General features: G+C 42.5%; 1 protein-coding gene across 1 annotated transcript; it reads left to right on the top strand.

Moving 5' to 3' along the window:
• The first annotated feature begins 1,043 nt into the window (after nt 1–1,043).
• Nucleotides 1,044–22,488, top strand: LOC128714079 (regulator of G-protein signaling 17). The gene is made up of 6 exons (XM_053808954.1): nt 1,044–1,234; nt 1,409–1,417; nt 21,200–21,280; nt 21,873–22,101; nt 22,194–22,315; nt 22,398–22,488. The coding sequence occupies exons 1-6, from the start codon at nt 1,044–1,046 to the stop codon at nt 22,486–22,488; spliced, it is 723 nt and encodes a 240-aa protein (XP_053664929.1).
• Nucleotides 22,489–27,168: the final 4,680 nt, after the last annotated feature.

Genomic DNA, 27,168 nt, shown 5'->3' on the forward strand with positions numbered 1-27,168 from the left:
ATGCTATTATGGACAAATGTTCACCTAGCAGTGTAAATTGCATTTTTCAACGTGATTTAAATGCAGTTTGACTATTAAAATGGGTCACAGATGAAAAGGTTGATAGGAATTTTATGAATTCAAATAAAAAAACGTATGGGAACGTTTATTTTTATCAAACCTACACTACACATTGGGTACAGAAAATGCATCCTCGGACGATTTTCTGTTCGATCCCTAATTAACCGTGTTGACCTGATTCGTACGAGCGTCGTGATGCCTGTACCTGTATTGACTATTACCTGTAACTATTGTTATTATTTTGTTTGATTTATTTTTACTCTTTCCTCGTTTGTACGGGCAAGAAGATTTTGTGCACCCGGAACGGAAACGGGCCGGAATCGATTCCGGCTTCTGACTCATTCTCGGTACAGCAACAAGCCATCCCATTAGGTCGCCGATAGTTGTGCTTGATGATGAGGTCGACGACGTTCGCTCGTTGGTAAGCCGTTCGAATCGTTCATAATTCACAATACCCGCCCCGTACGGCGATCGATCGTCGAACCCAGCCCACCATCATAGCGCTGTTCCTTTAGTTGTGATGATTTATTCATATTGCTGTATTTATTTTACCTTTTTTTTCGTTGTCATCATATGCATCAGCGTCTGTGTAGTGTGACTTTGTTTCACTCACTGTTCTTTTCTACTACTGCTTTGTCTCACTCTCACTCTCTCTTTCCATCTCTCACTCTTTCAGAAAGCATTCCTGGTGTGGTTCGTGTGGGCGATGGCGCTTGTGGTACGAAGGGCGACCGGTGTCAGCCCTGTCTCGCTAACGATACGCTCATAAGCTGAAGTTGTTTGACACGCAAAACAACTTCCATCGCTTCTTCAAGATTGGGTAGGTATCAAGAGATCATTGGCCTGGGGTTTAACCCAAGAAGAAGAAGAAGAAGAAGAAAATCACGAACCATACAAAAAAAGGGGCAAATCTCACCATCCGGGATGGAACACGTGTAAATGTACGGTTTCCGTGTGTTTGACGATGTTTCCTTCGTTCCAGAATGTCCTGCAGCGTAGACGGACTGCCGGCGGGGTGTAGACTCCGGGGCATGGGCTCTACCGTTCAGAGTGGTCCACTTAATTCGTCTTTGAGTGGGGCGCAAGAATCAAGCAACAATGTCGTGCCGTTACAGCGAGCGCCATCGCAGAAACCGTGCTGTTTCTGCTGGTGCTGCTGCTGTTCCTGCTCCTGGTAAGATGCAGCCAACATCAACTCAACTTTACTTTTAACATAACATTGTGGCTTTTCTTTCTATTTCTTCTCTGCCCTGTTCCTTCGTTACACTATCGGATGGTATGGGACAAATTCGAATGAATACAACAAATACTGCAACGACTAAACTATCATCATCTCCACCACGCACAGGGCTAAATGGTAAGTGTTATTGAACTAGTGTGATTCCTTCGAGCTATAAAACCACTCCCTGTGATCGTCCAGCAAACAACTATATGAGTCTGAAGGTACCAAACAAAGATATATCCTCGAAACTTTGATAAAACCCTGGAAAAGCCCTTTGAATGAAACTTCCAGCTTTGATGCTGATAGCCTATAGAGAGTTCTATAATTTAGCCCAATCTAACCACCGAGTTCGGCATAAACGAACCCTCGAGAACAGCACCCACCCTGTAGCGGTAATGGTAATGAATATATTTATGAAAAAATTAGCCACCCATCGCTCCGTTGGGTGCTAAATCAGCGGTGCTATGTCGTAAAAGGTACGCACAATAGATTGACTACCGTCCTGGTGTATCGAACGATGCCTGGCCTCGACCTGGAGCCACCGATAACAGCAGTCCGCTTATGCTGGTGAAGCATAACATATGATCCATAAATATTGTGATGAAATAGGAACATATAGAGCGGATACATTTTCGTTTTTTTTTGTTTTAGGAAGCTATCTATTTTTAGTACTGCTTCAAGGACGTATCGGAACCATAATTGGTTTGATCGTTACACAGGAGCGAATGAGAGAAGGATCATTACTATTTGGAAAAGTTTTTTTCCGAAATATGTCTTTCGTCTGTTGCCGTTTATATTTTGTTTGGACATGGAATTGTGTAAAATAGGGTCGGTGGTTTTAGTTACAGTGATACTAGTGTTGGGTGAATCTGATTCCGATTCATGAATCCGAATGAATGAATCTAAACCTCTATTTCAAAGATTCATGAATCATGAATCCCGACCTCATCTTCACTTATTGCCGAAGTTGGATCTCAACTGTCATTTCGTTTAAGACATTAAGCGGCTTGACCCGCCATTCGCTCTGAGGATTAATGAATTTATCGGGAGTTGATTCCTATTTTGAATGAATCCGCACTAAAGATACTTATGAATGGCTCTTCTCAGAAGCGCAATACTAATTGATATTAAATTTCATCTAGAGAGTTCTCTGGATGTAAAAGACTAACTACCCGATTATGTGATGAAACTTATTCAGGTGAACTGTTGGTGGTGGTGAAGGTCTTAAAGGTGGTGAAGGTCTTAAAGCTAAAAACATAAGAGGAAAAAGAATTAGACATAACCCAAACAGCGACAGTTGTCTATATTTAGTTATCCAAAACCCATTTTCGTTGGAAAAATATGTATATTACATATTTTAATGTTAAAATACCTCCTTGAAACACGACATTCAAAATCTCATTAATAAAACCTATTATTCATTCATTCAACGGTAGTACGAAAATAAAAATGGTCCATTTTCTCCAATAACATCTTCTCGGCTGCGGCAAAAAAAACGGCACGTTCCGGACGATTTACCGCACCGCTGTAAGAGCGATAATTATCAATGAAATTTACGAACCAAACCATTCATATATAGGCGTGAATAGTGCCAAAAACAGCAACAAAATACCAACCACCGTGCAAAGAAGCAACGGGCCAACAACAACAAAGCGCACAGTGCCAGTACAGATAAGATGGACTTCCTGTTGTGCGAGTGTGCGATCGGAAAATTGGGTAAAATTGGCCACGAGATCCTTCCCGTGCGCGTAAGGAGATGAGATTTTCGGGAGGGCCAAGTGTGTGCGTACGAAGCGAATGGACTTGCGTGGAGAAGGAACGCGGTGGGGGAGGGTGTGTGTGCGAATTACAGGGGTTGTGCTCTGCCAGTGCAGGGTATTGTATGAATGAATGAATGGATGCTTTCTTCTTGATCTTGCTGCAAATACTCTTCGCCGATTTGCGAGTGTCATGCCATGGTGCTAGATGACAAACGCATGCTTGTCCGCCGGCTCGCTCACCCACATGCGGTGGTCTCTTTCGCTCCGTTCCACCCGAAAATATAATTTTATTCTGGGCTCTCTCTCTCTCTCTCTCAGTCTCTTTAAATGTAAGGAATGTCTGTGTTTTCCCAATGAGAGTGAAAATAAGCCAATGCAAATGGGAATGCAGGTTCGAGTATTTTTGTCTCGACTAAATGAATATTATTTGAAATTTGTGACAGATTGAATTAATTCCATTTTTCCCATAACATATACATAGGAATAATTTTAGTTGAATTAAATTATAAATAATCCACCATTCTCATCTAATCTTCACGATTGCTCAGCCTTACTCTGGTTTGCTCATATCGTTCCTAACAATTTATTGAACGTATCTCTTCTCCACTCAACCGATTCTCTTCATCAAAAGATTGCTACTCAACCAACTCGCTTATATTAATATTTCGCTAGCCAAACCTTCAAACTATTGATAATAAAATTACACACCTGTATGAGTGATTTTACCCCACTCGCTCCAACCGAAAGAGAGTAAGGAGAGCGTGTATGAGTGTATGTGTGTACGTTACTAAATCTCCCCGGGGGCTAACCTAGCAGAGCAGGTGGACCCAGTGGTAGTGAGGACCAACCGCTAAGAGTTGGTACATTTTCGCGCTCTTTCTCCGTTCCCTGATCAAAATACAGTCGGAACGTATACCGATCGCACCGATACACGTGCAACCATCGTTCGCTGCCACTGTGTGCGTTCAATCCGATGTTACAACCCCAGCAGTTCCTGCGCGTACTAGCAGGCGTTTCGTTAAGCTGTCCCCTCCTGGACCTGGGTCCGTTTCGAGCGGGTTTGGAATGAACCGAAACTGAACGAAACTTTCACTCTTCCCTGATGTTTTGCTCCAGCAGCTTGCGTTGCTCGTGCTGTCTCTGTTCCGCGCCCGGCCAGCGCGGCCCTCGTCGATGACGTGTACGGCGTGGTCTGTGTCGCGCTCCATTCCTTTCGCGCGTGGTATCGCGCGCCACCCTTAACAGACAACGCTGCATGCGAGACCACAGTTCGCACCAACACTGGGTTTTTTTTTTTTCGAGGAAGAGGAAGATATGCGATGGCACACTTTACCACCCGCACGGTGCTGCGCAAACCCGTCACCAGGGGGCTGTGGCGTTGTTGGGTGAAGATGTAAAAATGTAAACAAAAATCCATCAACCCGTCTCCGCACGGCAGACAGGCTGGCAGGCAGGCGCGCACTGAACCCGCAGGTTCTTCGGACTGGACGACACCCGTACGCGTACCGTAGGGATCGGGACAGATGGTGTCGTGTTGGGTTTAGGTTTGGCGTGCGCGCCTGTCAGCCGACGGTTTCATTCGCTTGTTACCGTTCTAAGCGTGCGGTTCTCGGTTTGCTTGTCCTTCTAGACACTCGCAAGGGTCTGTGTGTTTGGCCCAACGTGTGAAAGTCGATCGTTCGATACTCCATACTCGTTGTCTTGGAGCTCAGTGACTCATGTAACTGCAAAGAAGTAAAGCGTTGTCCAATTAACTGGCACTTAATTTGGCAAATATTATTAATTGTGAAGTTTGGTGCAAACAAAATCCTATTGAATGGTTGATCACCGTGCGGATATTATAACTGATTAATCTGTGCATTTGGTTAAAGTGCTTGTGATAAATGTTGAGAATGAGCTTGAATCAAATTCCCTTAATTGTTAATACACATCAACCACCACGCCACAAAGTGCTGCACGTGTGTCTTTTGTAATGATCGTGTGGAAGAAGATTTTAACCAATTCCAAAGTGGTTTATTTTGGGTGATACAACCGTTTCCGTATATTTCTAACGCGAAAAGCAAATAAATCAACGCGCACACCTACAGCATCGATCATGTTTCCCCATCTAACACCGACCGTGTGTTAGTAGTTGTGGTTCGTTAAATGTATGAAATCGCATGAAGTACGCTTTACGAAAGATCGTTATGATCGGAGTGAAATTTTACCGAACAAAAAGAAGGAAAACACACAAAACCTTACGTGCCCGTATGCTCAGGCACAGAGCAATATTTTGCGGGAAAGTGTTTTTTTATTTTGCGGGAAAGTGTGTGCTCCCGTACTCGGAAAATGTGTTACACGGCTACGCTTCCGCGTTCATCTACGTACGCTTTGGTTTGCACACTGAACGGGAGGCAGCAATAGAACGTTAGCATTCGAAACTACGCCCCATCACGCGCAAAACTCATTGCGATCGCGTTCTATCGATCACGAAATCTTTTTTGCACACACTCCCACACGCACACAGCCACACACGATCGCCAGGCGCAGGTCAGGGTGAGATTGATCGTGATAATGTTTATTGCTGGATGTATCGTGCTTGAGCAACCTTTCCTGCGAAGTAAAAGATCAATTGGGTTACAAACGCTGCCCGCCGGAATGCGGCCATTGCAAGTGTGGGGCGTGTGTTCGCGTCTTGATTCCGGGATGCCGTTAACCGGGGTGCGATGGAAACAAATAGAGGTGGTTTACAAACATACTTTCTTGTTTCCTTTCTACCTTCATTTCACCCTGGTTGCGATTAGATATCTAGACGAGCGACGAAGTGATGTGTAATGTGATTTTGATTAAGTTTAACATTTCAATCATTAACAGCAACCATTTGGAATGTGCGATACGTGGTTTGCGGTGGAAATGGGATTAATCGTTGCTTTGTGGTGATGGGTTTTCCGTTAAATGAATCATGAAGGAGACGCCTGATCGTTTACCGAGGAATTAAAATGTTTAGTAATGGAGACGCCTGGTCATTTACAAGAAATGCAAATATTAGATTATTTGGTTTGGTTTATATAGCTACAAAACCAAGAAATTGTTAAATTCATACTCATTATACAAAAAAAGACTATAAAGCTAATACACTTAACTACCACACGTTACACCCTACGCTAAATACATTTATTTTTCATGGAGGCGCCTGGTTGTTAACGTTGCCATTGTAAAGTTTTACACTTTATTGTTTAAAACACGCTTTGAAGTGCATAGAATAAAACTATTCTTTATTGGGTATGCTTCACTGTGTGTGTATGTTACTGAAACTACTTTACCATGCCACAAACTCCAAACTTTTATGACGGTACGCCATATAAATAGCCTAGTCTGGCAGGTCTGTTTTATGAGCAAATTGAAATGACGTCCCGTGGAAACGAATAATCTCGCTTCTTCATGATGTCTCAAAGGCGCGCGCACACACGCACATCGTGTGTGTGTGTGTGTGAGAATACAAAAAAAACCCCTCCAATAAATCCTTTTTTTTCATAGTTTTATGAGCCCAACGCGATATCAACGCGACCGTTTGGGACGTCATGTGCAGCGTAAACCAATCTTGCAGCTATCATCGCGACTTTCAATCACCGTTTCCGTTTGCTCAAATCAATCACTGTGATTGAGCTGTTTGAAAATTCCCCCTCCATATCTACAGCACCGTGCCACCGGACGGTAGGGAATGTTGATGCGCCTTCCCTCATTTAGCGCCCATTGTGGCTGGAGGGACGATAGTTACAGTGGTTAATTTTTCAACTGCCTTGCGTCCGGTAGCATTTGAAAGGTTTCCGCACCCGGGAATGGTGGACTTGGGGTTGGTTTTTTTGTTTTTGCATCACTTCCAAACATGTCATCGAAGCACCGGGTGACATAATCGATTAAGGCAAGTGTCGTTTGCCACACCACCAGGCAGCCATTGCCAGCTGTGGGCCAAGGCAAGGCCCCGAGTCGAACATTGTTCACAAGTTTCTACTGTACGACCTACCTCGGTGCAAGAAAAACAGCAATGGACTCGTGCAACACATGCAACTAATCAACAAGTAGTGCATCGGGGATGGTAACCTTGCCTAACACCAACCATCACGTACGTACGCTAGTGCCATGATCGTCAATCAGCCGGAAGTCAACGTTAGGGTGCGGGTACCGGCCCGTTTCTTGTTTCTTCTAATTTTATCGTACAACACCACATGTGCAGCTCGCTGCAAAACAACCACTCCAGTACGCCACATGCGCTTGCAGTCGCATGCATCGGGATCGGTATGCATGTAGGTGCACTTTTCGTGATTCCACGTGCGATAGATGATGGCGGGTGGGCGAGAAGTTGGCGCACTAAATATATACTCATTTTCGAGGTCTAGTTTAATGCACCTCGGATGGGATGGCCATATGTTCGAATGCGATTTCTATGCCATTCAATCGCACATGTGGTAGCTTGTTTTGCAAACTGTAGCTGATGCGCTGCTGAGGATATTCTTTGAATGAGTAAGAAATATTGGAAATATTTTCCATGCCTTTTTTTCTTTTTCTATTTCATTGCACAAGGCATCCGAGCATTTTGATGAGTTCGTTTGCCATTTGTTCATTTGTTGCGTATATTATAATAAAGCTCAATCACATGTAGAGTGTTGTTTAAGGATCCAAGAAGATCCATAAACATTCTTGGATTCTCAAAGATTGATGAATCCTTAACACATCCTTATGTTTTTCGAAATAGATTTTTTGTATTGAAAATGTGTTTTCTTGAAAGTTTCTTGAATCTTTGAAGTTTCAAGAATCAATATAAGCTCAAAAACATATGATGCCTCATTAATTGTTGAAGATTAATTAAACGTCGAGTATTCATCAATCTTCGAGGAGTCGTGTACGTTTAGAATAGTCTTTTCAGAATAGTTAATTGAATTAAAAGAATCAATCCGATTCGGAATGCGGCATCTGAATCCGATGCCTGATCATCGCCAGTTTAAACAAATTTTCCTATCCTAAATTGATCTAAAAATGATATAAAAATGGGCAAACCAGATTTTTATAGTCTGTTTGGAGTTTTTATTTGAAATAAAACCATTAATCCTATCCTCAATTCTATTGTCGTGTTCTATTGATTGCGAATAAACGCAATCACAAACAGAAGAGGAACACAAACAGAACAAAACCCGTCCACCAAAAATTCGCCAAAAAACTCGAAAGTAAATCATGAAAATAAAATGTGCGTGTTACGCCTGGTGCATGGAATCTTCTTCCAGGCACTGGCGGAGCAAGGGCGTGAGCAAGGAAAAAGGTAAACGGAACACGAACATCTGTCATAAAAACCTTGAATGGTGACAGTTTTTCGGACGCCAATCGTCATCTACCGCTGTTCATAACGATATTTTATCGATTGTGTGCCGTTACGATTGTGTTGCGATTGTGCTTCCGTTGCGATATTTGGTCTGTTTGTGTGCATGATTTGTTGTTGTTTTGCTTCATTTGGAGCGTCGTCATCTCACTATCGCAACCGTGAGACCGTGATATTAATGTGCTGCCCTCATCGCCGCTCATTTTATATCACCGCATTTAAGCGTTTCCCAATGCACACATGGACATGGCGCCTGGTGCATGGGCAGTGGTGGTGAGGAACAAGCGGAGGAAGCAGGGAAGACACAATTCACAGCCCTACGTTTGCGTGGCGCCAGCGGCAGGTTTGAGCGCTAACGATGATGACGATTTTTCGTAATGCTCGCTAGAACGATGAATTAAGCGTTGTAATGTAAAGGTTTCCCTTTTTTGTTGGTGTTGGTACCCCATTTTTTCTCACTCTCTACCTTTCTGTTTTGTTGTTTTCCTTTTTTTCCATTGCTTCACGACGCCTTTTCCCCCCAATTTACGAAACAAACAAAAGTGGGCAGTGCGGCATTACGTACAATGCCAGCACTGTGCAACACAAGAAGTGGAGATTGTTAGTGGAAAGCATTTAATGTTTTCTCTAATGGGTTGGTCGCGTTACCAAATGGCAGCAGTTTTCGATTCCCTTTGCGTCATCTTTTCTAAGAAAAGTAACCTCCTCTTGGTGGTCATCCTTTCCAAGCAAAAAGGAAAGAGAAAACGAAGAAAATAGAAAAAGAAGCTCAACGGAAGGAAAACTATCCACGGACCTTGAGAATGGTGAATGTACACAAAGTGCAAAACACAAGCAAAAAAAAAAACATCAACCCAATTCCATCCACAAACAAACTAGTCAGCAAACAAAACCGGTACAAACAGCATGCTGCAGCAACAAAACGGAAAACACTAAAGGCCGCCCATAATCTTCTGGTTTTGCCCTTTTTTTTCCTTGATTTGTTTTGTTTTTTCTCACCGTGTTTCACATTGGCAAAAAAAAAGAATTTTGCAGAAAAAAAATACATAAAGGTCAAGAACAGTCCAACGTGACATCATTCATTGGCACGAATGGAACGGAGCACTGGTGGCACAGATAGTGAGAATGCATCGTACCGTGCGCCGCTTTATTGAAGCATTAACGAGTTTTTGTGCCATTGCCAAAAGGCAGTGCTTTTAAGTTATTGCAAAGCTCACCGAAGAAAACGGGCAATATCTTGCAATGACTTTTAATATGTAATTTACTTGACATTAAATTTACTGAACTTTTCCGGCAGTTTTTCAACTTTATTATAATTTTATATCCAATTGCGCAGCGTTCGGATTATGTTTTAATATTTGATAGCGTTTGTATTGCAGAACAGCTTAAGCAACTGCATAATGAATATCCTTGAGCGACGTCAACTAAAATGGCTAATAGTGTGATGTTTGCTAAATGCATTATTGCATTCATTACCCAGTGCTTGCGTTCAATTTGTCACACCCTGCATTTAAAATACAGTTCTGGATGTAAATAAGATGATTGGCACGGGTCGGCGTTTCCATTGATGTTGCAATTTTGTGTCGTTCATTTGTCACGAGAACAAAGTAGATGCAGGCGAGACGAGCAAAAAAAAGATACGCAACCAAGTGTTTATTACTGCTTAGTATTCAGTTTTGTTGCATCGTTTGTCAAGCAGCATAGATGAATAGCATCATTTGCATGAACAGTGTGCTTTATCTGCATCTTTGGAAAGCTTTTTTTTGTGCCCACTGCACATCATAGACGGTGAAGTGTAACAGCTTCCTGTTGATTTGCAAGTGTGATAGTGGTATGGTATCTTCTTGCGAAGGACAACATAAAACGGTTACGTGTTACGTTTAAACATGGCGTTAACCTATAAATAAATCAAGAAACAACCCTTCCGAAGATCTGTTCCATAGGTTCAGCCACAAAGCAGTTAACAATTGCTAAGCTCTCTACATTGAATGCAAAGAATGGTAATTAATGGGACGGACGTAATACGCCCAATGTATTATCCTTAACCGTAACCAATGGCGTCTGTATCTTAAGTCTTTGAAAGATGGCTCCAAGGTCCAACGGATTGACGCTTCGAGTCGAAGTCTTCACGCAAAGACTTCGTTTCCAGGAGCATATTTTCAAGCTGAATTAATTCATCCCGTTCAACACACACACATGTTGGCTACAATTAATGCTTAAGCCTTCATGCGAACAGTAAGGGATTAATATCGCCCCTAAGCCCCCGGTAGAAAAGGTGTCTAACTTTACCCGACAGTGACTGATTGAAAAGGCGTCCCAATGCTAATCCATCCTAACACTCCGGCCCATACACGTGCACATGATAAAAGGGGCTACGGGCGATACAGGCGAAAGGAGCTACGGTGTTTCGGTGTCGGTATGAACTGTCGGATGCTAATTACATTTGCCCTCCGTACGTGAACCGTCTGTGCGAACAGCTCCAAGTGCCATACATTGGAACGGCGCTCAATGTGTCAAGGCAGCAAGGGGAGTAGGGGGGGGTCTCCGGGTCTAACCATCCATCCCGTCCGTGTGGACAATGTTTAAAGCTGAATTGAATTAAATACTATCATTTCTGCCACCCTGTCCGACCGGCCGTGCTGCCGGCTTTTGAAGTGTTAATAAATGACCCATTTTGCTGGAATGCAACTGTTCTCCCCCCTCCCTTCCTCCTCACCCAAGTCGTCTGCAGTAGACCCTTGACTGCGAATGAAGTTGTCGCCCTGCTGATACGTTGTTACTAACACCTGTCTTGCTTGTGGCCGACTCATGCACGAGGATGCTGCCGTTTGCCGAGAAATCACAGCATTGGCCGTAGCGCAGGAAGTGCAATTCAATTAAAAATTAATTTTAAAATCTCATCGTTCCGCATCGTCTACAGGCTGGAAGGACCGAACAGAAGGCGAGAAAGAGAGTGTGTGTGTGTGTGGAAAATAGAGAGAGAGAAAGAGAGAGAGTACTAGGAAGGTCTTTGCAATGCCGCTGACCTGCCCTTCGAGTTGATTGGTATGGATGGGTCCGATACGGGAAAGCTTTCAGTTTTCTTTAGTTTCCTTCTCGGATTTATTCTCATTTCATCACGTAAGGATAGTAAATAAATTGAACATATAATATCACTTTATATACGCCCTGCACGATTTGTCTTGTCGTGGTGGCGTATAGCTGCTAGATCCTGGCTGCATTTTATCGATTTATTAGACAGGCGCTTTATGGTGGCGAAATAGTAAAATCGTTATTGCACGATTCAATTAACACGTCTGGCTTGAGTTCAAATCTTAACTAAACTGATGAAGGGGTATCCATAAGCCCAGGGCTATTTGAAGATGTGGATGTTTTCATGCTTTCATATATCTGATGAATGATCTTAAAATAAACGTAAATCTCTTTTTCCATTTGAATTCACGCAATACCCAAAGATTAGCTAGTTTATATAAAAATGCTTCTGTCGAACCTGTCAGCGAATGCGCTTCGGGTTCGGCGTTCTCGTACATCTCAATCTCCCTAACCTAAATCATGTGTCCAGTAACAACCACAACAGGGCCACATTGCCGCACACTTGAACATGAATTTCCCGAAGGACGTGCGGGGCATCATAGCCCATTCCGTGTGGTGCACACAGCGCACTCAAAGGCGCGGACCCCCTTCAACGAACCGTGTGTGTGTGTGTGTGTGTGTGTGGTTATCGAGATGACTGACACTGATGCGACCCCATAGCAAAATGAAGCAGCAATGGAAGGAAAAATAGATCAATCCGTTCGGGCCGGCCAAAGCAAACCACACACCGTGTACGGCCAACCCATTTCAAAGTGCCGCTAGACGAGATTGCGAGTGAATGGATTCGGAAAAAAGGGGCTTTATTTTTCACCGACCGAGACCAACCGAGAGGGATTGGCTCCGTTGGTTGGCTTTGCAGCGAGCCAAAGCTGGCACGTACGATCGCGATTAGCTACGAGCAGGAATTGTCATTCTTCCGTAAGGTTGAATCCGAGTACCCGTGGTTTGTGGCTTCCCAGCGGGCTTCGTTCCGTACTCGATTGATTCACCGTGGGCGTTAAACGTTCGGAGCCATTTTGCAAATCGACCCTGCTGGAACCGTGCAGGGCTGCGGGCCATATTGCTATTTTTATTTATTTTCACTTTTCTGAGCTTAAGTGGGGTTTCTCTCTCATCTTGCTCCATGTTTGTTTTGGAGGGACGGGGAAATTTAAAAAAAATATCGCAAATCAGCGCAAAGAAGCATTGCGTGAAACGAGCCCCACGAAAAGCTAAATTGGAGTCTTCGGCAGAGCACGAGTGCCAGTAAGGATATTTTCGTTGACTCACTGACGCGATTCTAATGGTCTCTGAAGCATTTCTTAAGACGATTCCAGCCGTGGGTCCTCCTGCTGTCCGGTAAACGCGCAACGAAACGCTTTATATCGTCCGCTGCTCATCAGGTTGTCGATTTGGAACCGCTCCGTGGTTGATTGATGAAAGAAGGCTCCGTTATTATGCTGTTGATGCCGCTGGTGATGAGACCAACGATGACAAACATTATGGTGCTGGTTTTCCTTTGTTGTTCGTTGCGAAATAAACAACCATTGGTAACAAACACACACAAACGAGCGAGAGAAAAAAAAAACAACCTTCTTGCATAGCAGGGACCACCCCCGGTAGTAGCAGAAGGTGCCCGAAAAGGCCATTTTTTTCGTAACCGTCTTTAACATGTTTCTATTTTGATGTTGCCACACATACAAAACCAAGTTGGCACCTCATCAGCACATTCCACTTTTATTCCCCCCAATAGTGCTGCTTAAGGGTTGGTTCGGTTCGCTGTGGACGGTTGAATGACTGGATTGAAAAGCGCTTTAAATAATTGACTGTGGGTGGAAAATTGCTACCCATGCGAATGCCCTTTATTGGGAGTGTAGATCGTGTGGGTGTTTAGGACTGGTGTGGTATGGAACGCTGATAAGGATGTGCTTGAGAAGGGACTTTACGATGAAACTCGGATGTCCTGTGTAACGACGTGGCATGTATGGTTTGGCGCATAAATGAGCTATATGCGAGTGCAAAAATAGCTGCCACCGTAAGGATGTGTGGTTTATTTTTACTACCAAAAAGTTCAAAGCACAGCTACAAAGTGTTTTCACAATGTTTTTGTTCACTGCCCTATTGTCCTCACAGAAAAATATTAGACCAAAAACACATTTAACTTTTCTGGTTAATCAACGTGTTTTTTGAATATATCAATTCCACACAGACCATTATTTCATTAAAAAAAGTATCAAAATTGCAATATTCTTCTTCAGGATCCTGGTCACGGCACCAAAGCTTTGCGACAAAAATTTATCATACTGCTTCATTAAAATTGCATACGATATTTTTACGTTCCACCTTATGGACAACAACAAGGCACTACTACGAACGAATTGATTATGCCAAAGGTTACAACCACCCGGAGGGCTCCCCGGTGGAAAATTTAAGCTTTACAACCCATCGCCATTTTTTTTTTGTTGCTCACACACCATCGCTAAACCATTACCTTCAACATCAACCATTAATTAAACCGAGCCAAAGTGTTCAGTTTCAAGAGCTGCAGGGCATTGTAATGACGCTTTTAAACCACTTTCATGTCCGACGAATCGCAATGTTCCTGTTTTTGTTTCGCGTACCAACCCTTCCCGCGCCCATTTTACTTTGTTCTGTTATGCCAACCGGCGATGGGTTGGAGTTGAAGCGTACCCGGGACCCGTGTGTATGTGTGCTATATTTCTTTTGAAATGAAAAGAGGCACGTCTCACCGTAACCCCTTGTTTGGTTGCAGCAGCAGCAGAAGGATAATTCCCGCCAACAACGGCAAGGAAGGAACCATTTCCACTCAATTTCCACACCATGCACACGGGCAACGTGTAGGACAAAGCGTAGCACGCGGCAACAAAAGGACATTAGCGATAGGAATTGGCTGCCACGCTTCAATGCACTTAACCTGCCCTAAGGACAATTGTTTATTCAGCTAAATAAAGACTAACCCAGTGCAAATAGATTCAACAACCTCCAGAAACCTCCGAGGGCCGTACGGCGAAACGGACTGGGATTGTTGCCGTATGTGTGTATGTTTTTTTCTGCAAAAGTGCCACCACGGGTGACTGCCGGCCGTACCGGTGGTGCGTTCTGGGTCAAGGAAGCGCAAAGGCACTGCAAAGCGAAACTTGCACACTCCCCCGTGCGGCACAATAATAACAACACCGCTACTTGAAGGCAGCAACAAAATGAATAAAACAACAAATGAAAACTTCAACACCGGAAGCGAGAGTTTTCCGCCGGTCGGTTCCGGTCGTCGGCCCCACCCGTTGGGACCGTTGGGCACAAACGCAAGAAGGTGGTGCCACATTTGCCCTTTGTTTTGCGGTGTAGCCATTGTTGTTGGTTTTTGCTTCCTCCCGGAAAGGTAATTCGTTTGCATACCCGCAGGAAAGCGCACACAGCGGTCGGTGTGTGTGTTTGAGTTACAAGTAGTTTTATGGTATGAACCATGAAGAAGGAACAATCCTTTCCCATTGGTCAAACAATAATGAAGGCACGGGATGGCTTTGCCAGATGAAGAAACCTGAATCGTACCGGGCGTTCAGTATCGAACCCTCAGGAAAACAACCTTCAATACGACCGTTTTCCACGCTTCGGGCTGTTGCAGTTTTTTTAGTGCTGCTCGTTGATGAAAAATTCAAACATCCGTATACAAAACCCCCCCACATCGGGACGGTCTGAACCGTTTGTGACATTGGTCGCATACATAAAAAAGTCTGTTACCGATAATGCGGCCCCGCATTTAGGTAACCGATTGATTCTTGTAGAGTGAAGGGGGCTTTTACTCCACTGACGGCCGTGCCGTGCGATCCTTGTCCAAATTCGTCCCAAACCGTAAGACACTGACTCTGCTCGAGGGGGGCTGCTGAGTGGGTGTTCTAGTCCGGCCACTCACGTTCAACAATCCGGGTACGCCACCATCGATCCGGTGGGTTCCGAAGGAAAATTGATACAAATTGAACGGAACGGTGACGGCAGGGTAGCACAACTCGTTGCCATTGAATGCCGAGTGGATTTGATTGTCTTTTTTTGTTGCGTCTCGGGTGGATAAGAATCATTGAAGCTGGTTGATTTTGCCATTGCTTTCATCTTATCTAGTGCGAAAGGGTAGTACGTTTTCCATCACCATTTCGTTCTGTGTCATAATGAATATTTTATGTTTGCTACGATTTCACAACTATGGGCTGCCCGTTGAAGTAATCCTTATTTCATTTTTGTGTTATAACATTTTACAGTTCTATAAACACATTTTGACAGTTTGGTATAACAGTTTATGTAATGGTATAACAGTTCAAAGCTATCGTAGGTATCATGAATAATTTGTTGAACTCTTCTGATGGTGATGGAAAAAAATATTTTGAATATTTTTGTTGGACGAAAGTTATAGTACGAATATACTAAAAGTATATACTATATACTAAATTATCCAGTTTATTTAAATAAAATCGATTTCTGGAGGCTTAATTATTTATAGAACAGTGTGAACAACATGAAATAAGGAGAAATACAGAGTTAAAACTTAATTAAAGTGATTAGTTCGCTGAAAAACCTAAGTCAACTACCGCCATCAATGAAAACTACAATTACTAAGCGTTTAAAGCGGTATAGGATTGTGAATTGCTTTAAAAACTAAATTTGAACAGCTCAATCATGTTGTAACATTGGTTGAAGTTTGTACTCTAGAATAGATTTATGAAAGTCATGCATCTACGGTAGAACTGTTATTGAAGCAGAAGCTCAAACATTTATGTGAACCGACAGACCAGTTAAAATGACAGTTACAACCAGCAATCCAAAATTTCTCAAAAAACCTGAAGGATTTGGTTAATTTGCCTTTAAAGCACCAAAATATGAAGTTTTTAAGATCTGGGCTCGTGAAGTACCGGATTTTCAGCGTTTCCGCTCATGTCTTCCCTTAAGGTACATTCTTCATCTCAGTTTCATCTCAATGGCCTTTGATTGATGTCGAAGATTGATCCAATTTAGATTTCATATCTTATCTTGGATGCGTTTTTCTAGAGGATGCTGTGACGCTACCCATATGAGGTTTCAATATCCCGGCGTAAATTAAACTTAATAAACCTCCCATGTGTAACTTTAAATTACAAGTATTTAAAGCAACACCATTTACATAACGTGTAGGATCAATGGCAATAGTTTTACACCATGCATAAGATCGCGTTTTATGGCATCACTGTACTGCCATACCATCTCTCCCGTACGGCGAGTGACCATACACACCATGTACTGGCCAGTGTCTATCCCTCTCCCATAACCCATTGGCACTTCCATCAAAACAAACCCATTAAAACTTTATTATCACCAACACCGGTGCCGGAAAAGGGCGGTCCCGACAGCAAAACAACGAACCAAAAAAATACCATCTGGCCCCGCTCTTTACAAAACTTGACCAACCGTGCAGTGGTCGCCCTGCCCCGTAACGCGTCCCCAAAATAATGTGCACACATTTGTGGCCAACTGCTAATAACCACTGTTGCTGCCGGACGTCGTTCAAGATTTGCCACAACGTGGTGCTGGCTGCATCCAGTCCGCGTGTTTGCCCACCTCCTCGTGCCCATTCGCCCCCAGCTGACAGCAGCGTGCAGCGAAGCGTACGAAACTGACATCATCAACGCCATCCGGGGAAAACCCATCATCAAAGTAATTAACCTCAAATATGATGCGCCCGATTCTCGTATCGGGTGAACCGAAGGGACAACTGGGGGTGGAAAGCGATGGAAATGGGGAAAAAATTCGGTGGATGCGAGATGCTCTCCGATCGGTTAGGAAAGGATGATTCAATAAGTGTCCTTGTCGGTGTCAGTGGTGTATGAGAGAATCTCGATGGCTCAGTGATAACAAGCAGCTCTGAAAAAAAACCTTGAATAGCTTGTCATCGCTTAGCAGTTTGACGTAGAATACAGTGTGTATTAAAATGTCACTCACTCACCTTTATTACTCGCTTCTTGACCGATAATAACTACTAACAGGAGTTTCACAGAAGGAACCAATTAGTATTAGCAAAACTTATTTTAATACTATACATACTTATAAGCATACTTTTTGCCGAATTTGCGCACAATTTGTCGCACACTGTCGACGAGCGTCCTCCAAGCAATATGGATAAGTGAACTGAAAGTGATCATACTTGAAAAGGAGTGTTCTAAGGTGGAGGCAACCTGTACTCATGTCACACATGCGAACGCTCCGCAGAGTATCCGGACCGGAAGTTGCCTTTGTAGACAATCATTAAATTGTCACTAATACATGCAGCACACGTTTCCTGTTTCGCTCCAACGTTCCACCGTGCGGCAAACTGGCCGTGGCAGTGTTGATTAGGCAGCAGCATTCTGTTTGGCTAATTTTATTCATGCACAAGAGTGTTGCCGTTAGAGATTGGTCGGACGTCGCTCATGCTCGTACAATCGAGGATTAGTGTAGGGGGGGAGGGGTTTGGAGAAGATTAGAGCCTGTGGAACGGTAAACAATATTTTGAACGTACCGATTTGGTCCGGTCAAGAGATAGATCGTCTATCGTCGGGCATTTGTTGTTGATTCTAATTTTTACGAGACTATTACATTATTTTATTCGTGATCAAATTATGTTTGACAACTTGTAATATAATTTTATTGTACAAGACTTTCTCCGTAAGTGATGCGTGAATCGTGAAACGAAACCCCCAAGACAATGGAACCATCAAGGCCCATCTCAAACCCCCGTGAGCAGAAGCTACGCGCAAAACAGTGAACTAAAACTTCAAACAGCGAACATAACAAACGACGGCAAAGTGTGCCCCCTCGAGTGCGATTAAGATTTCCGCGTACAAACCCACGTAGCTAACCCGCGATTCCGGTACCGTTTCTCGGATGTCACTGGGTGTGCAACGCACCGGCGACCGGTTGGACGCAATAAGGGGTGGAAAGACAAAACCTTAAGTGCTACGCAAACATGTCGAAACAATAGAACGGCACACCGTGTTGTCCGTGAGTGTGTGCTGAAGGTGTGCCGTTGACGGGTGGGTGTAGCTGGGAGCAACTCCGCCGGTGGTACCGCTCCGGTGAATGCCCGCGCAAACCGGGAAGCGCGGAAAAGTGACAAAACTTCAACCAAGGCTGAGAAGGTCAAGAAGTGTTTGCACTGTCCCAATACACAACTGGCGCTAGCCATTTTGTGTGCCACACTCAACACACTCCCACACACACACACACACACAGTAAACAACAGTGGTGGCCCACAGTGGGCTTCCAGGTGATTCAGCAGGGTTTTTAGTGCGACCGTATCGCGTAACGCGCTCATCCATCCATTCCGGTATGGCCGAAAAATGGCGGTTGGCGATTGGAAAAATTCGAAAGGGGTAAGACGAACGAAAGCGAGGTATAAGAAGCAGGAGGGGGGAAGGGGGAAATGTTAATGGCGTTAGTAGAACGCGTAGAATGTTAATTTAAGTGGTGTCCTTTCAAAGTGTTTTCTTAATTGTTGTTGATTTAATTCTCGCTCAAATGTCAAAGGAAGGGTGTCCTTTGGAATGTGAGGATTCGAATGTCAAGTTGGGTTCAACGGAGGCAATATAGTTTAGAATTTGAAAAAAAACATGCAATTAATGGTACAGAACTTAGATGTTCAACATTTGTATCGTACATGTTGTGTTTATTGTGAGGCTTTCTCCTTAACGCCTTCCGTTGAGCTGTATCTTTGCTGTATCTTAGCTGTATCTGTAATGCCTTTATTTAGGACATTTATTCAATCTCTTCTTCTTGATGATTTCTTCGAGATTTGGTGTACAAGGATGACAACTCTTAGCTCTTTCGATCTTTTGTGTAGCTCTATTGAAGATAGTAACCTCTTCTCAATAAACTGTTTCCTTCATCCATCACCATGGTTGTTTGACCACACTTGGTTAGTTACAACTTGCTTTATGTAGAAGTAAATCTGCTTGAAGTGGCCTTGGCAGCTACTCGGAGCTCAGTTTGACTGTGGTTTCGTTGCCCATAAGCAAACAAGGAAATAATTATTGCTAAAACGCGTCAGTTGCCAACGCTCTTCGGTTGATGCGTAGGATTCCCAGGTCTTCTCATAATCTTGATCTTCTTGATCGTGTTCCAGAACTACAGCATTGTTCCGAAAAACTCTTGCGATCTTTCGATGCAGATCACATCATAAGGTCATGTCGAAGGATCTGTTTAACTCTATTGATTGTTGTTTTGCTCGAGGAATATTTTGAGCACATAATTTACCATTTATATTGTCCCAATTGTTCCCAATACTTTCAGATATCGTATCTTACAAAAACGATATTCGTCTTCTATCTCGTCTTGTTTCCAATTCACTTCTCTAATCACTACTTATATTAAATTATAGAAAATTAGGGCAATCGTAAGTAATTCGTCAATTCACACCATTAGAAGTAAAATATGCCCTTATATTAGTAGTTTGGTATAATCGTAAAACACCAGAACAAAACAAAACAAAAACCAATTTCGGAAATTGCTACGCATGGAAACAAACCTTTCTATAATGAGGATTTACTGACGCGTTTTGCAACTTTTAGTGACGTTCAATAAAATACTCCACCGAACCCAGTTTACAGCTAAAATCTACGGCAATGCCTCCGACACCTTTCGCTCACAAAACCCGTCTATCATCGCTTCCAATACCAAAACAAGTGCTTTTCCGAAGCATAACAAACGAACATCGCCACACACCACACCTCGTGTTTCGCATCCTCGCGGGAAAGGTCGCCGGTGACGCAAGGTTTCGTTAAATTTAGCCGACGAGTGTGGTAGCATAAATTCAATAATAACCCTACGTGACAAATCTTTCATTCCCGGTGCTGTTGAATAAAAAATAGCACATAAAAGATTGCATTGCTTGCGTCTTCAGTTTCACCCCACTGTACAGGGGCGCTTCGCTCGATCACGTGCAAGAAAGAGCCCATTCATCCCTTCTTTTATTTTTCTTCTGCTGTGAGGACGCTACCATTGGCGTCGTCTTGCTGCTAGGGCACTAGGTTTGCGGACGCACGGCGAGAAGAAGGCGCCTCGGCAGGAAGGAAGATGGAATGTCATTGATAAATATTCGAGGACAGTAGAGCTAGTGGGGCGAGCTTAGTGTTTCCTTTGGTTGCTCTTCTCCAGCAGGTGTTCGGCATTGTGTGCCGGTGCTTTCGGTGCCTTTTTGTGGATATCCATTTCCATATTTTGTTTTGCCACCCGGCCAGCGTAGGGAAGCTGTTCATAAATTTTATATAGCGCAAGCATAACGAGCAGGACACACGTGAACGGGTGCGGTGCAGATGACATGAGCCGACCGATCGCATCCATTGATTAATTCAAGCTGCCCCGTTTTGCGAACCGGAAAATTATTGTACCGGCGGGCCCCGAACAACCCCGAAGCGGAAGTGTTTTGTCACATTTCATAATTTATTACCAAGCTGGTTTGGGTGTGCTGGACTGTTTCCGTTTGAGACTGTATGCTGTTAAGTTAAAAAAAATAGTAAAACAATATGTGATAATCCTTTCGTCTGCTCTTATAAAACGCTTGTTATGCATAGAGGTTCAATAGCAAGCGATCAATCACTGTCGACGAGTTGGTATCCACATTCACCGAACCGAAGAGGACCTGCCTTTTTAACTTTCCCAGTGCAATTTACAATCTAACGCTAATCCGACATTGTGTGTGTGTTTTTCTTTTTCTATTTCCAGTTTGGCTATAAAAAATGCAGAAGACAATGGGCCTACGAAAAAAGACCAAGCTAGTTCCGATACCCTATTCGATGGTGAACAGTGAGTAGTTTCCTTGCGCCCGTATGAATTTTGCCGAACACTTTCCACTCTTGCTTACTATTCAAGCGTAGTAAAGCGTATATTTGTTCCTCTAGTTACTCCGTTCATTGATTTCGTTGTGTATGTTTGTATTACTTGCCTTGTTTACTTACTTTCTAATTATTTATTTATCTCTAGACTAATTGATTGATTCGTTGTTTTTCTTGTTTGATTTGTTATTTATTTATTATAAAGTTATGTATTTATGTATTTATTTACGGACTTACTTTTTTTTTGTTTTGTTGGTCCCTTTCTCTACTTTTATGTTGCTTTTTATTATTTCTTTCTCTTGCTAATTTCATATTATAATATTTCAGTCATATCTCTCCCACGTGCAATTAAAAATGGCTTCATTCGTAATTTTGTGTTTCAACCATTTCCTCACCCATTTACTTACACCGATTTGTTTACACTCCATTCCAGGGCCTCTTTGCCCGATCATGCATGTACACATGTAGTGATTAATTAAAATCGAACAAACCGAACGCTCGCCTCGCCGGTAAACGGTCACATTTCATTACCCTACGTTTAACTTTTGCCACTTTCGTTTCAGACCAACGCTAGAGGAGATACGCAGCTGGGGCAAAAGCTTCGACAAACTAATGCGAAGCCCCAGCGGGCGGAAAGCGTTCCGGGAATTTCTGCGCTGCGAGTACAGCGAGGAAAACATACTCTTCTGGCTGGCCTGCGAAGAGCTGAAAAAGGAGACGAACCCGGAAGCGATAGAGGAGAAAGCTAGGTTTATTTATGAAGACTATATCTCGATTTTATCGCCGAAAGAGGTAAGCGAATATCGCTGGAAATGGGAAGAGGTAGTGGGCGACTCGTAATTACTGTGCAATTTGCTTTGACATATTCAAAACACTCCCCGCAGGTATCGTTAGACTCGCGTGTAAGGGAAATAGTTAATAGAAATATGGTGGAACCAACGCCGCACACGTTCGACGAAGCTCAACTACAAATTTATACACTTATGCATAGAGATTCGTACCCGAGGTAAGAAGCTTGGTTTGGCTGGGAGCAAGCAATACACCATCAAACTGAAACTAACGCTCACCAATTTCACGTGCCGTTGCAGATTTATAAACTCTCCTCAGTTTAAAACGTTGGCCCAAATTCCAGAGGGAGTGTCCGCGTCCGGTTCGACGGCAGAAAGTCCGAGCAATTAGGCCGATGCGCGGTCACCGTGTGTGAGCCGTTCCGTCGTGCTGTTAGCGAGTTTTCTGTTCCTCACCTCCCAGCGTGGGGGCGCTTTGCATCACCACCGTTGCTACTTATTTGCCACCGTCAACAAGTTGTTCTACCAGGGTGGCCGTCGGTCAGATGGGTCACTGTTTAGCTGTGTACGAGTTATTTGCTTTTCCGGTTTGTTCCAGCTGCTGGTTCATCAAAACCCTCCCCAAAAACCAATGATATTTATTTGCCAAACAATGCTTAAAACGGCGCCACTACGCAACATGTGTTTTTTCGACATCGGCCAGAGAGGAAAGGAATGTGTGTGCAGCAAGCAAATTTGAAAGGTGCAGCAAGGACCTTTTGATCGATGCAAAAGAGCAAAAGCAATCCACAAGGGGTAGGTAAGACGTGCGACATTGCGTTCCCGGCGATGTGGACAAAGTTGTCGGGACGGCACAACAAACAGAACAGAGAACCCTGGTAAAGGGGAGTGAGGAGTTTTTTTTTAAACGTCAACATTCAAATTGTTACGCACAACAATAACAACAAAAGGATCACACAAACATTCACAAGCGTCCGTGCGGTATGTATCGTGGGAATGTTGCGTATTGTGAGAGAGATGGCGAAGAATGGCAATGAAGTACCAAACAATCAGTCAGAAAGAACGCAAAAAGGGAAAAACAAAACCAAAAGAAAGAAAAGCTACACTTGCTACATTTTCACGTCCCTGTAACACTAGCCGCTATAATTGTTCGTTATCTAATGAAAAACTAATTCAATATGAAAGAGCGGAAACGGCAGAAAAACCAGCTGAATCAGCAGACAACACAAGCACAAACCCCCGCATGGCCGATATGGAGGCGCATGGTGTTTTGTGCGGAAAAGAGAAGTAAAAATGTCACCCAGAAAAGCAACCAGAGGTTTCGCCACAAAATGTGTACGAAGCAAAAAAGGGGTGTAAGAATTAGTAGCATCGTTTTGTGTTTCTACTTACGTTTTCTCTCGTGTTATGCTTTTTTTTATTAGCGTATTGTTTCGTTTTTAATGCATACACGACAATGAAAGGTGAGAAAGCAAGGAAACCAAGGGTAGCGCAACGGAATGTTGCACAAAAACGCAATGTGACACACGACACCCGCCTAACACACAACGATACATAGATGGGTTATGTTTTACCTATTACCTAATGTAGTATGAATTGTTTGTTTGTTTTTTTTCCGCTAGTAACTTTCGTCTAGTCACACGAATTTATATGCTCCTGTTGTGAGAGTGAGGTGAAACAGTTTATTTATTCCTATTCGCTTGTTAACCCGTAGCAGTCGATGCCGATAGTTTATTCTGGTCGTTAAAGCTGTTTATTGTATTTAGTATTACGTGCAAAATGCACACACACACACACACTTACACGCGCGCACACAGAAAAGTCTCAACACGCGTACAAAGGTATACTTTCGATCAGTTTTATTTACACGATAGGATAATGGGCAGGTCGTTTCAGTCCCATTGGTTCCCACGTTTAGCGGGAATCGGAACCGAAATCCAGTACTTAGTCTCTACTTACATATTTATATCGAGGGCCTAGCAAATGTGAATCAGTTTTAACGGGTTTCTATCATACTTTTGTGTATCAAACATAATCGAACACCTTCAGACACGACATCTACGCACACGGACACACAAAGAATGTTACAAGAGGCTTCAAGCAGATGTGCGGAAGGTAAAGAAAAGTATAGAAAGGAATGGCGCAACACGAACCTAACAAGCGAGCCAGCTGAATGGAATAATGTGAAAAATAAGTTCATCCAAGCTACATATTGAATGTGACGAAAACGGTCGATCAAACGTGCCCTGTGGCCACAGTCGTTTGAACAGTTTTAGTTAACGGTGATGCATCAAAATTATCCTACAAAATTTAGTCAAAAGTTTAATCGTGTTGTTGTACGGCAGGGGATTTATGATTACGATACCGGAAAGGGATGGAGAAGGAACAAAAGGAAAAAAAATAACCAAACGATGATAAATAACGACAGCACACTGAGAACGAACCATTTTTTCTACATCAATCAGTCAGTAGTAAGTGAGCGTAGTGTGAAACATTGAACTGCTGACACGGCACCATCTCTTCCCGAACAACAACCAAATGAAACACGGGAACGGTTTAAGATTGATAGCCTATTTATAAGATTTCTATTTTTTCTATCACTAGTGCGGAAGATGCAATGAAACTGTGAGTAAACGTCAGTCGATGCATTATTATTAATTCCCCCAAATCATAAGCAAATGCAAACGAACGAGGGAGCATACACAAGCTGAAAGGAAACGAGATAATAGAGAAAAAACTGATATGCAGAGACATGCAGTAGCGACATTACATTATCACCAGTAACTGCAGCTGCAGCATAGGAAAAACCGTTGAACATACAACCATTTACCATATGTAATGCAAAGCAGCACACAAAACAGAATGAAAACGAAAAGATGAAAACAGTTAAACAAAAACCCCACGAAAACGTATAAAGGCATCCACCAATAGCAAAAGTTAAAAAAAAAAACAAAACATATTCGACGGTATATATCATAACAGGAACATTGTTTTCATAGTACATACAATCAACAAAACGATGAAAATATAACGCAATCCCAAAGAGACAAAACAAACAATGAAATAGAAGAAATAGAAAAAGAAAAGAGAGTGCGTGAGCGCCAGAGGGCTAAAAAGTATATAAAAGAAAGCCTATGCAAATAAAATGATAAATAAAACGATGAATCGGATAATGAAACATGCAATAACACAATATGATAATTAAATAACAAGTCCAACATGTATACAAAACATGTATAGCAAACAGCAGCACAACCACAATAAAAGGTAGGTATTCGAACAATTTACCTGCATCTAAACGTATAAGCTACCAAACCAGTAACGCAACCGAGTGTGCGTATGTACGTGTAGAAGAAAATAACAACAGAAAAATATGAACATATAAACCGAACAGACAAACACACACATACAAAATTCGCTAGAAATAGAAAAGTCACTCCCCCATTTTACAACGTAACGAAATGGAGAAGAAAAAACCAAATAGAGTACGTTTGCATAAAAGAGAAACTGTCAAGCAAAACAAAAAAAAAGGACAGTCGAAAAGGAAACAGTTTATGTGTAATATTTTGGTTTTTCCGTTGTACCATTATTTGAAGTGAACTTATAAATGGGTTTTTGTTTTAGCAAGTAAACTGTGTTGATAAGGTTCTAGCGAAAACATTAAAAACCCAATAGTGGGTATGTAGAGAACAGAAGCAAAACCGGAAAACGATCTTTAAAATAGCGAAAAACGGGAAACTCAACCAAAAAGCAAACAATAATAAACAAAAAACGAAGAATAAAAACAACACTTAACAACATCAGATGAGATGATGGTAAATGAAGTAGGAAACCAACTAGGATGGAAGGATTTTATAAAACACGAAATAATAATACGAAAAAAAAATACGGAAAGAAACACAACGGTAAGCGTGTCAATACGAACGTAATAGGCAGAGAAAGAACATAGAACACGAAGTAGAAAACGAGAGAAAAAAAAACAAAAGAAAATTAGAAAGAAGATGATACAACAGAACAAAATGTTTTGAAAGAAAAACAACACAAAACACATGAGCTAAACAAAGAAGAATGGACAGAAGATGAAAAATACCCAATTACAAAAAAGAAGCAAAACCAAAACGCACACTCACAGACATACACGAGCATTGTTTAATGTTTTATACAAGCATGTGGTGATTTTATCTAGATCGGTGATCGTATGTTCGGTCGGGTGCTTTTCTCAAGTACGCGTGCGTATGTGTGTGTGTGTTTGTGAGCGCATGTGTGAGTGTATGGGTACATTTTGAGTGTGTTAAGTAACTGCTTTTCGGTATGATTTTTCGGAAACGATGGTTAGTTGATTAGAACGGGGCGAAAGGGCGAAAAGGCACTGTATCCTTGTCGATACGCTCACAAAACGTGCTTTTGTTTTGTTTTGTCTCGTTTCAATGTTTCCTTTTTACGATGGACCACGAAGTTGTTGTGTTTGTGTGCGAGCTCGCAGAATGAGAAAGAGAACAGGTTTAACCTAATCCAAATTTTTATTTTTCTAATCCCGAGATCCGCTCGGCCGTAGGAACTCTGGGCGTAGTGAAGCGCGGTAGAATTGCAATAAAGAGAAACCAAGCGTTAGCCGGGTGGGTTTGGTGGTAGTGTTTTGTAAAAATATATTTAACAAAAAAAAAACAGAGTAGAAATAGAAGAGAACTATTTGCATCGCTGCAGTGAATCGATAACACTCACGCTCCAAAAAGCATTGCAACAACAACAAAACATAAACACAAACATGGGCGTGCTCGGTCACTTTCGAATCAAGAGAAAGAGGAACAAGAATGTCGTGGACAGTGTTTTCAACTATCCACTGAATAATGGAGCATGAGCTAATATTAAATTCATCAACAACAAAAACCCAATGGAAAACTACTATACCAGCACCAAGAGTAAAAACCGTAGCTACTTAACTAGACTAATTGCATACTTGTTGAAATGGAGCAGTTTATTCATAACTCGTTTGGTGGAGTAGAGAAACAATAGCATGATTTATTGTTAGCGATTCGTTTTGTTCTGTTACTCGTTGATTTATTTACTTGTT

Source organism: Anopheles marshallii, chromosome 3, assembly GCF_943734725.1.
Source record: "Anopheles marshallii chromosome 3, idAnoMarsDA_429_01, whole genome shotgun sequence".
Classification (NCBI taxonomy): Eukaryota; Metazoa; Arthropoda; class Insecta; order Diptera; family Culicidae; genus Anopheles; species Anopheles marshallii.

Bases quoted from the DNA above. Each gene is read 5' to 3' on its own strand.
- LOC128714079 (XM_053808954.1), top strand. From the start codon at position 1,044: ATGTCCTGCAGCGTAGACGGACTGCCGGCGGGGTGTAGACTCCGGGGC. The intron at 22,102-22,193 runs GTAAGCGAATAT...CACTCCCCGCAG, and splicing joins CGATTTTATCGCCGAAAGAG to GTATCGTTAGACTCGCGTGT. The intron at 22,316-22,397 runs GTAAGAAGCTTG...GTGCCGTTGCAG, and splicing joins CATAGAGATTCGTACCCGAG to ATTTATAAACTCTCCTCAGT.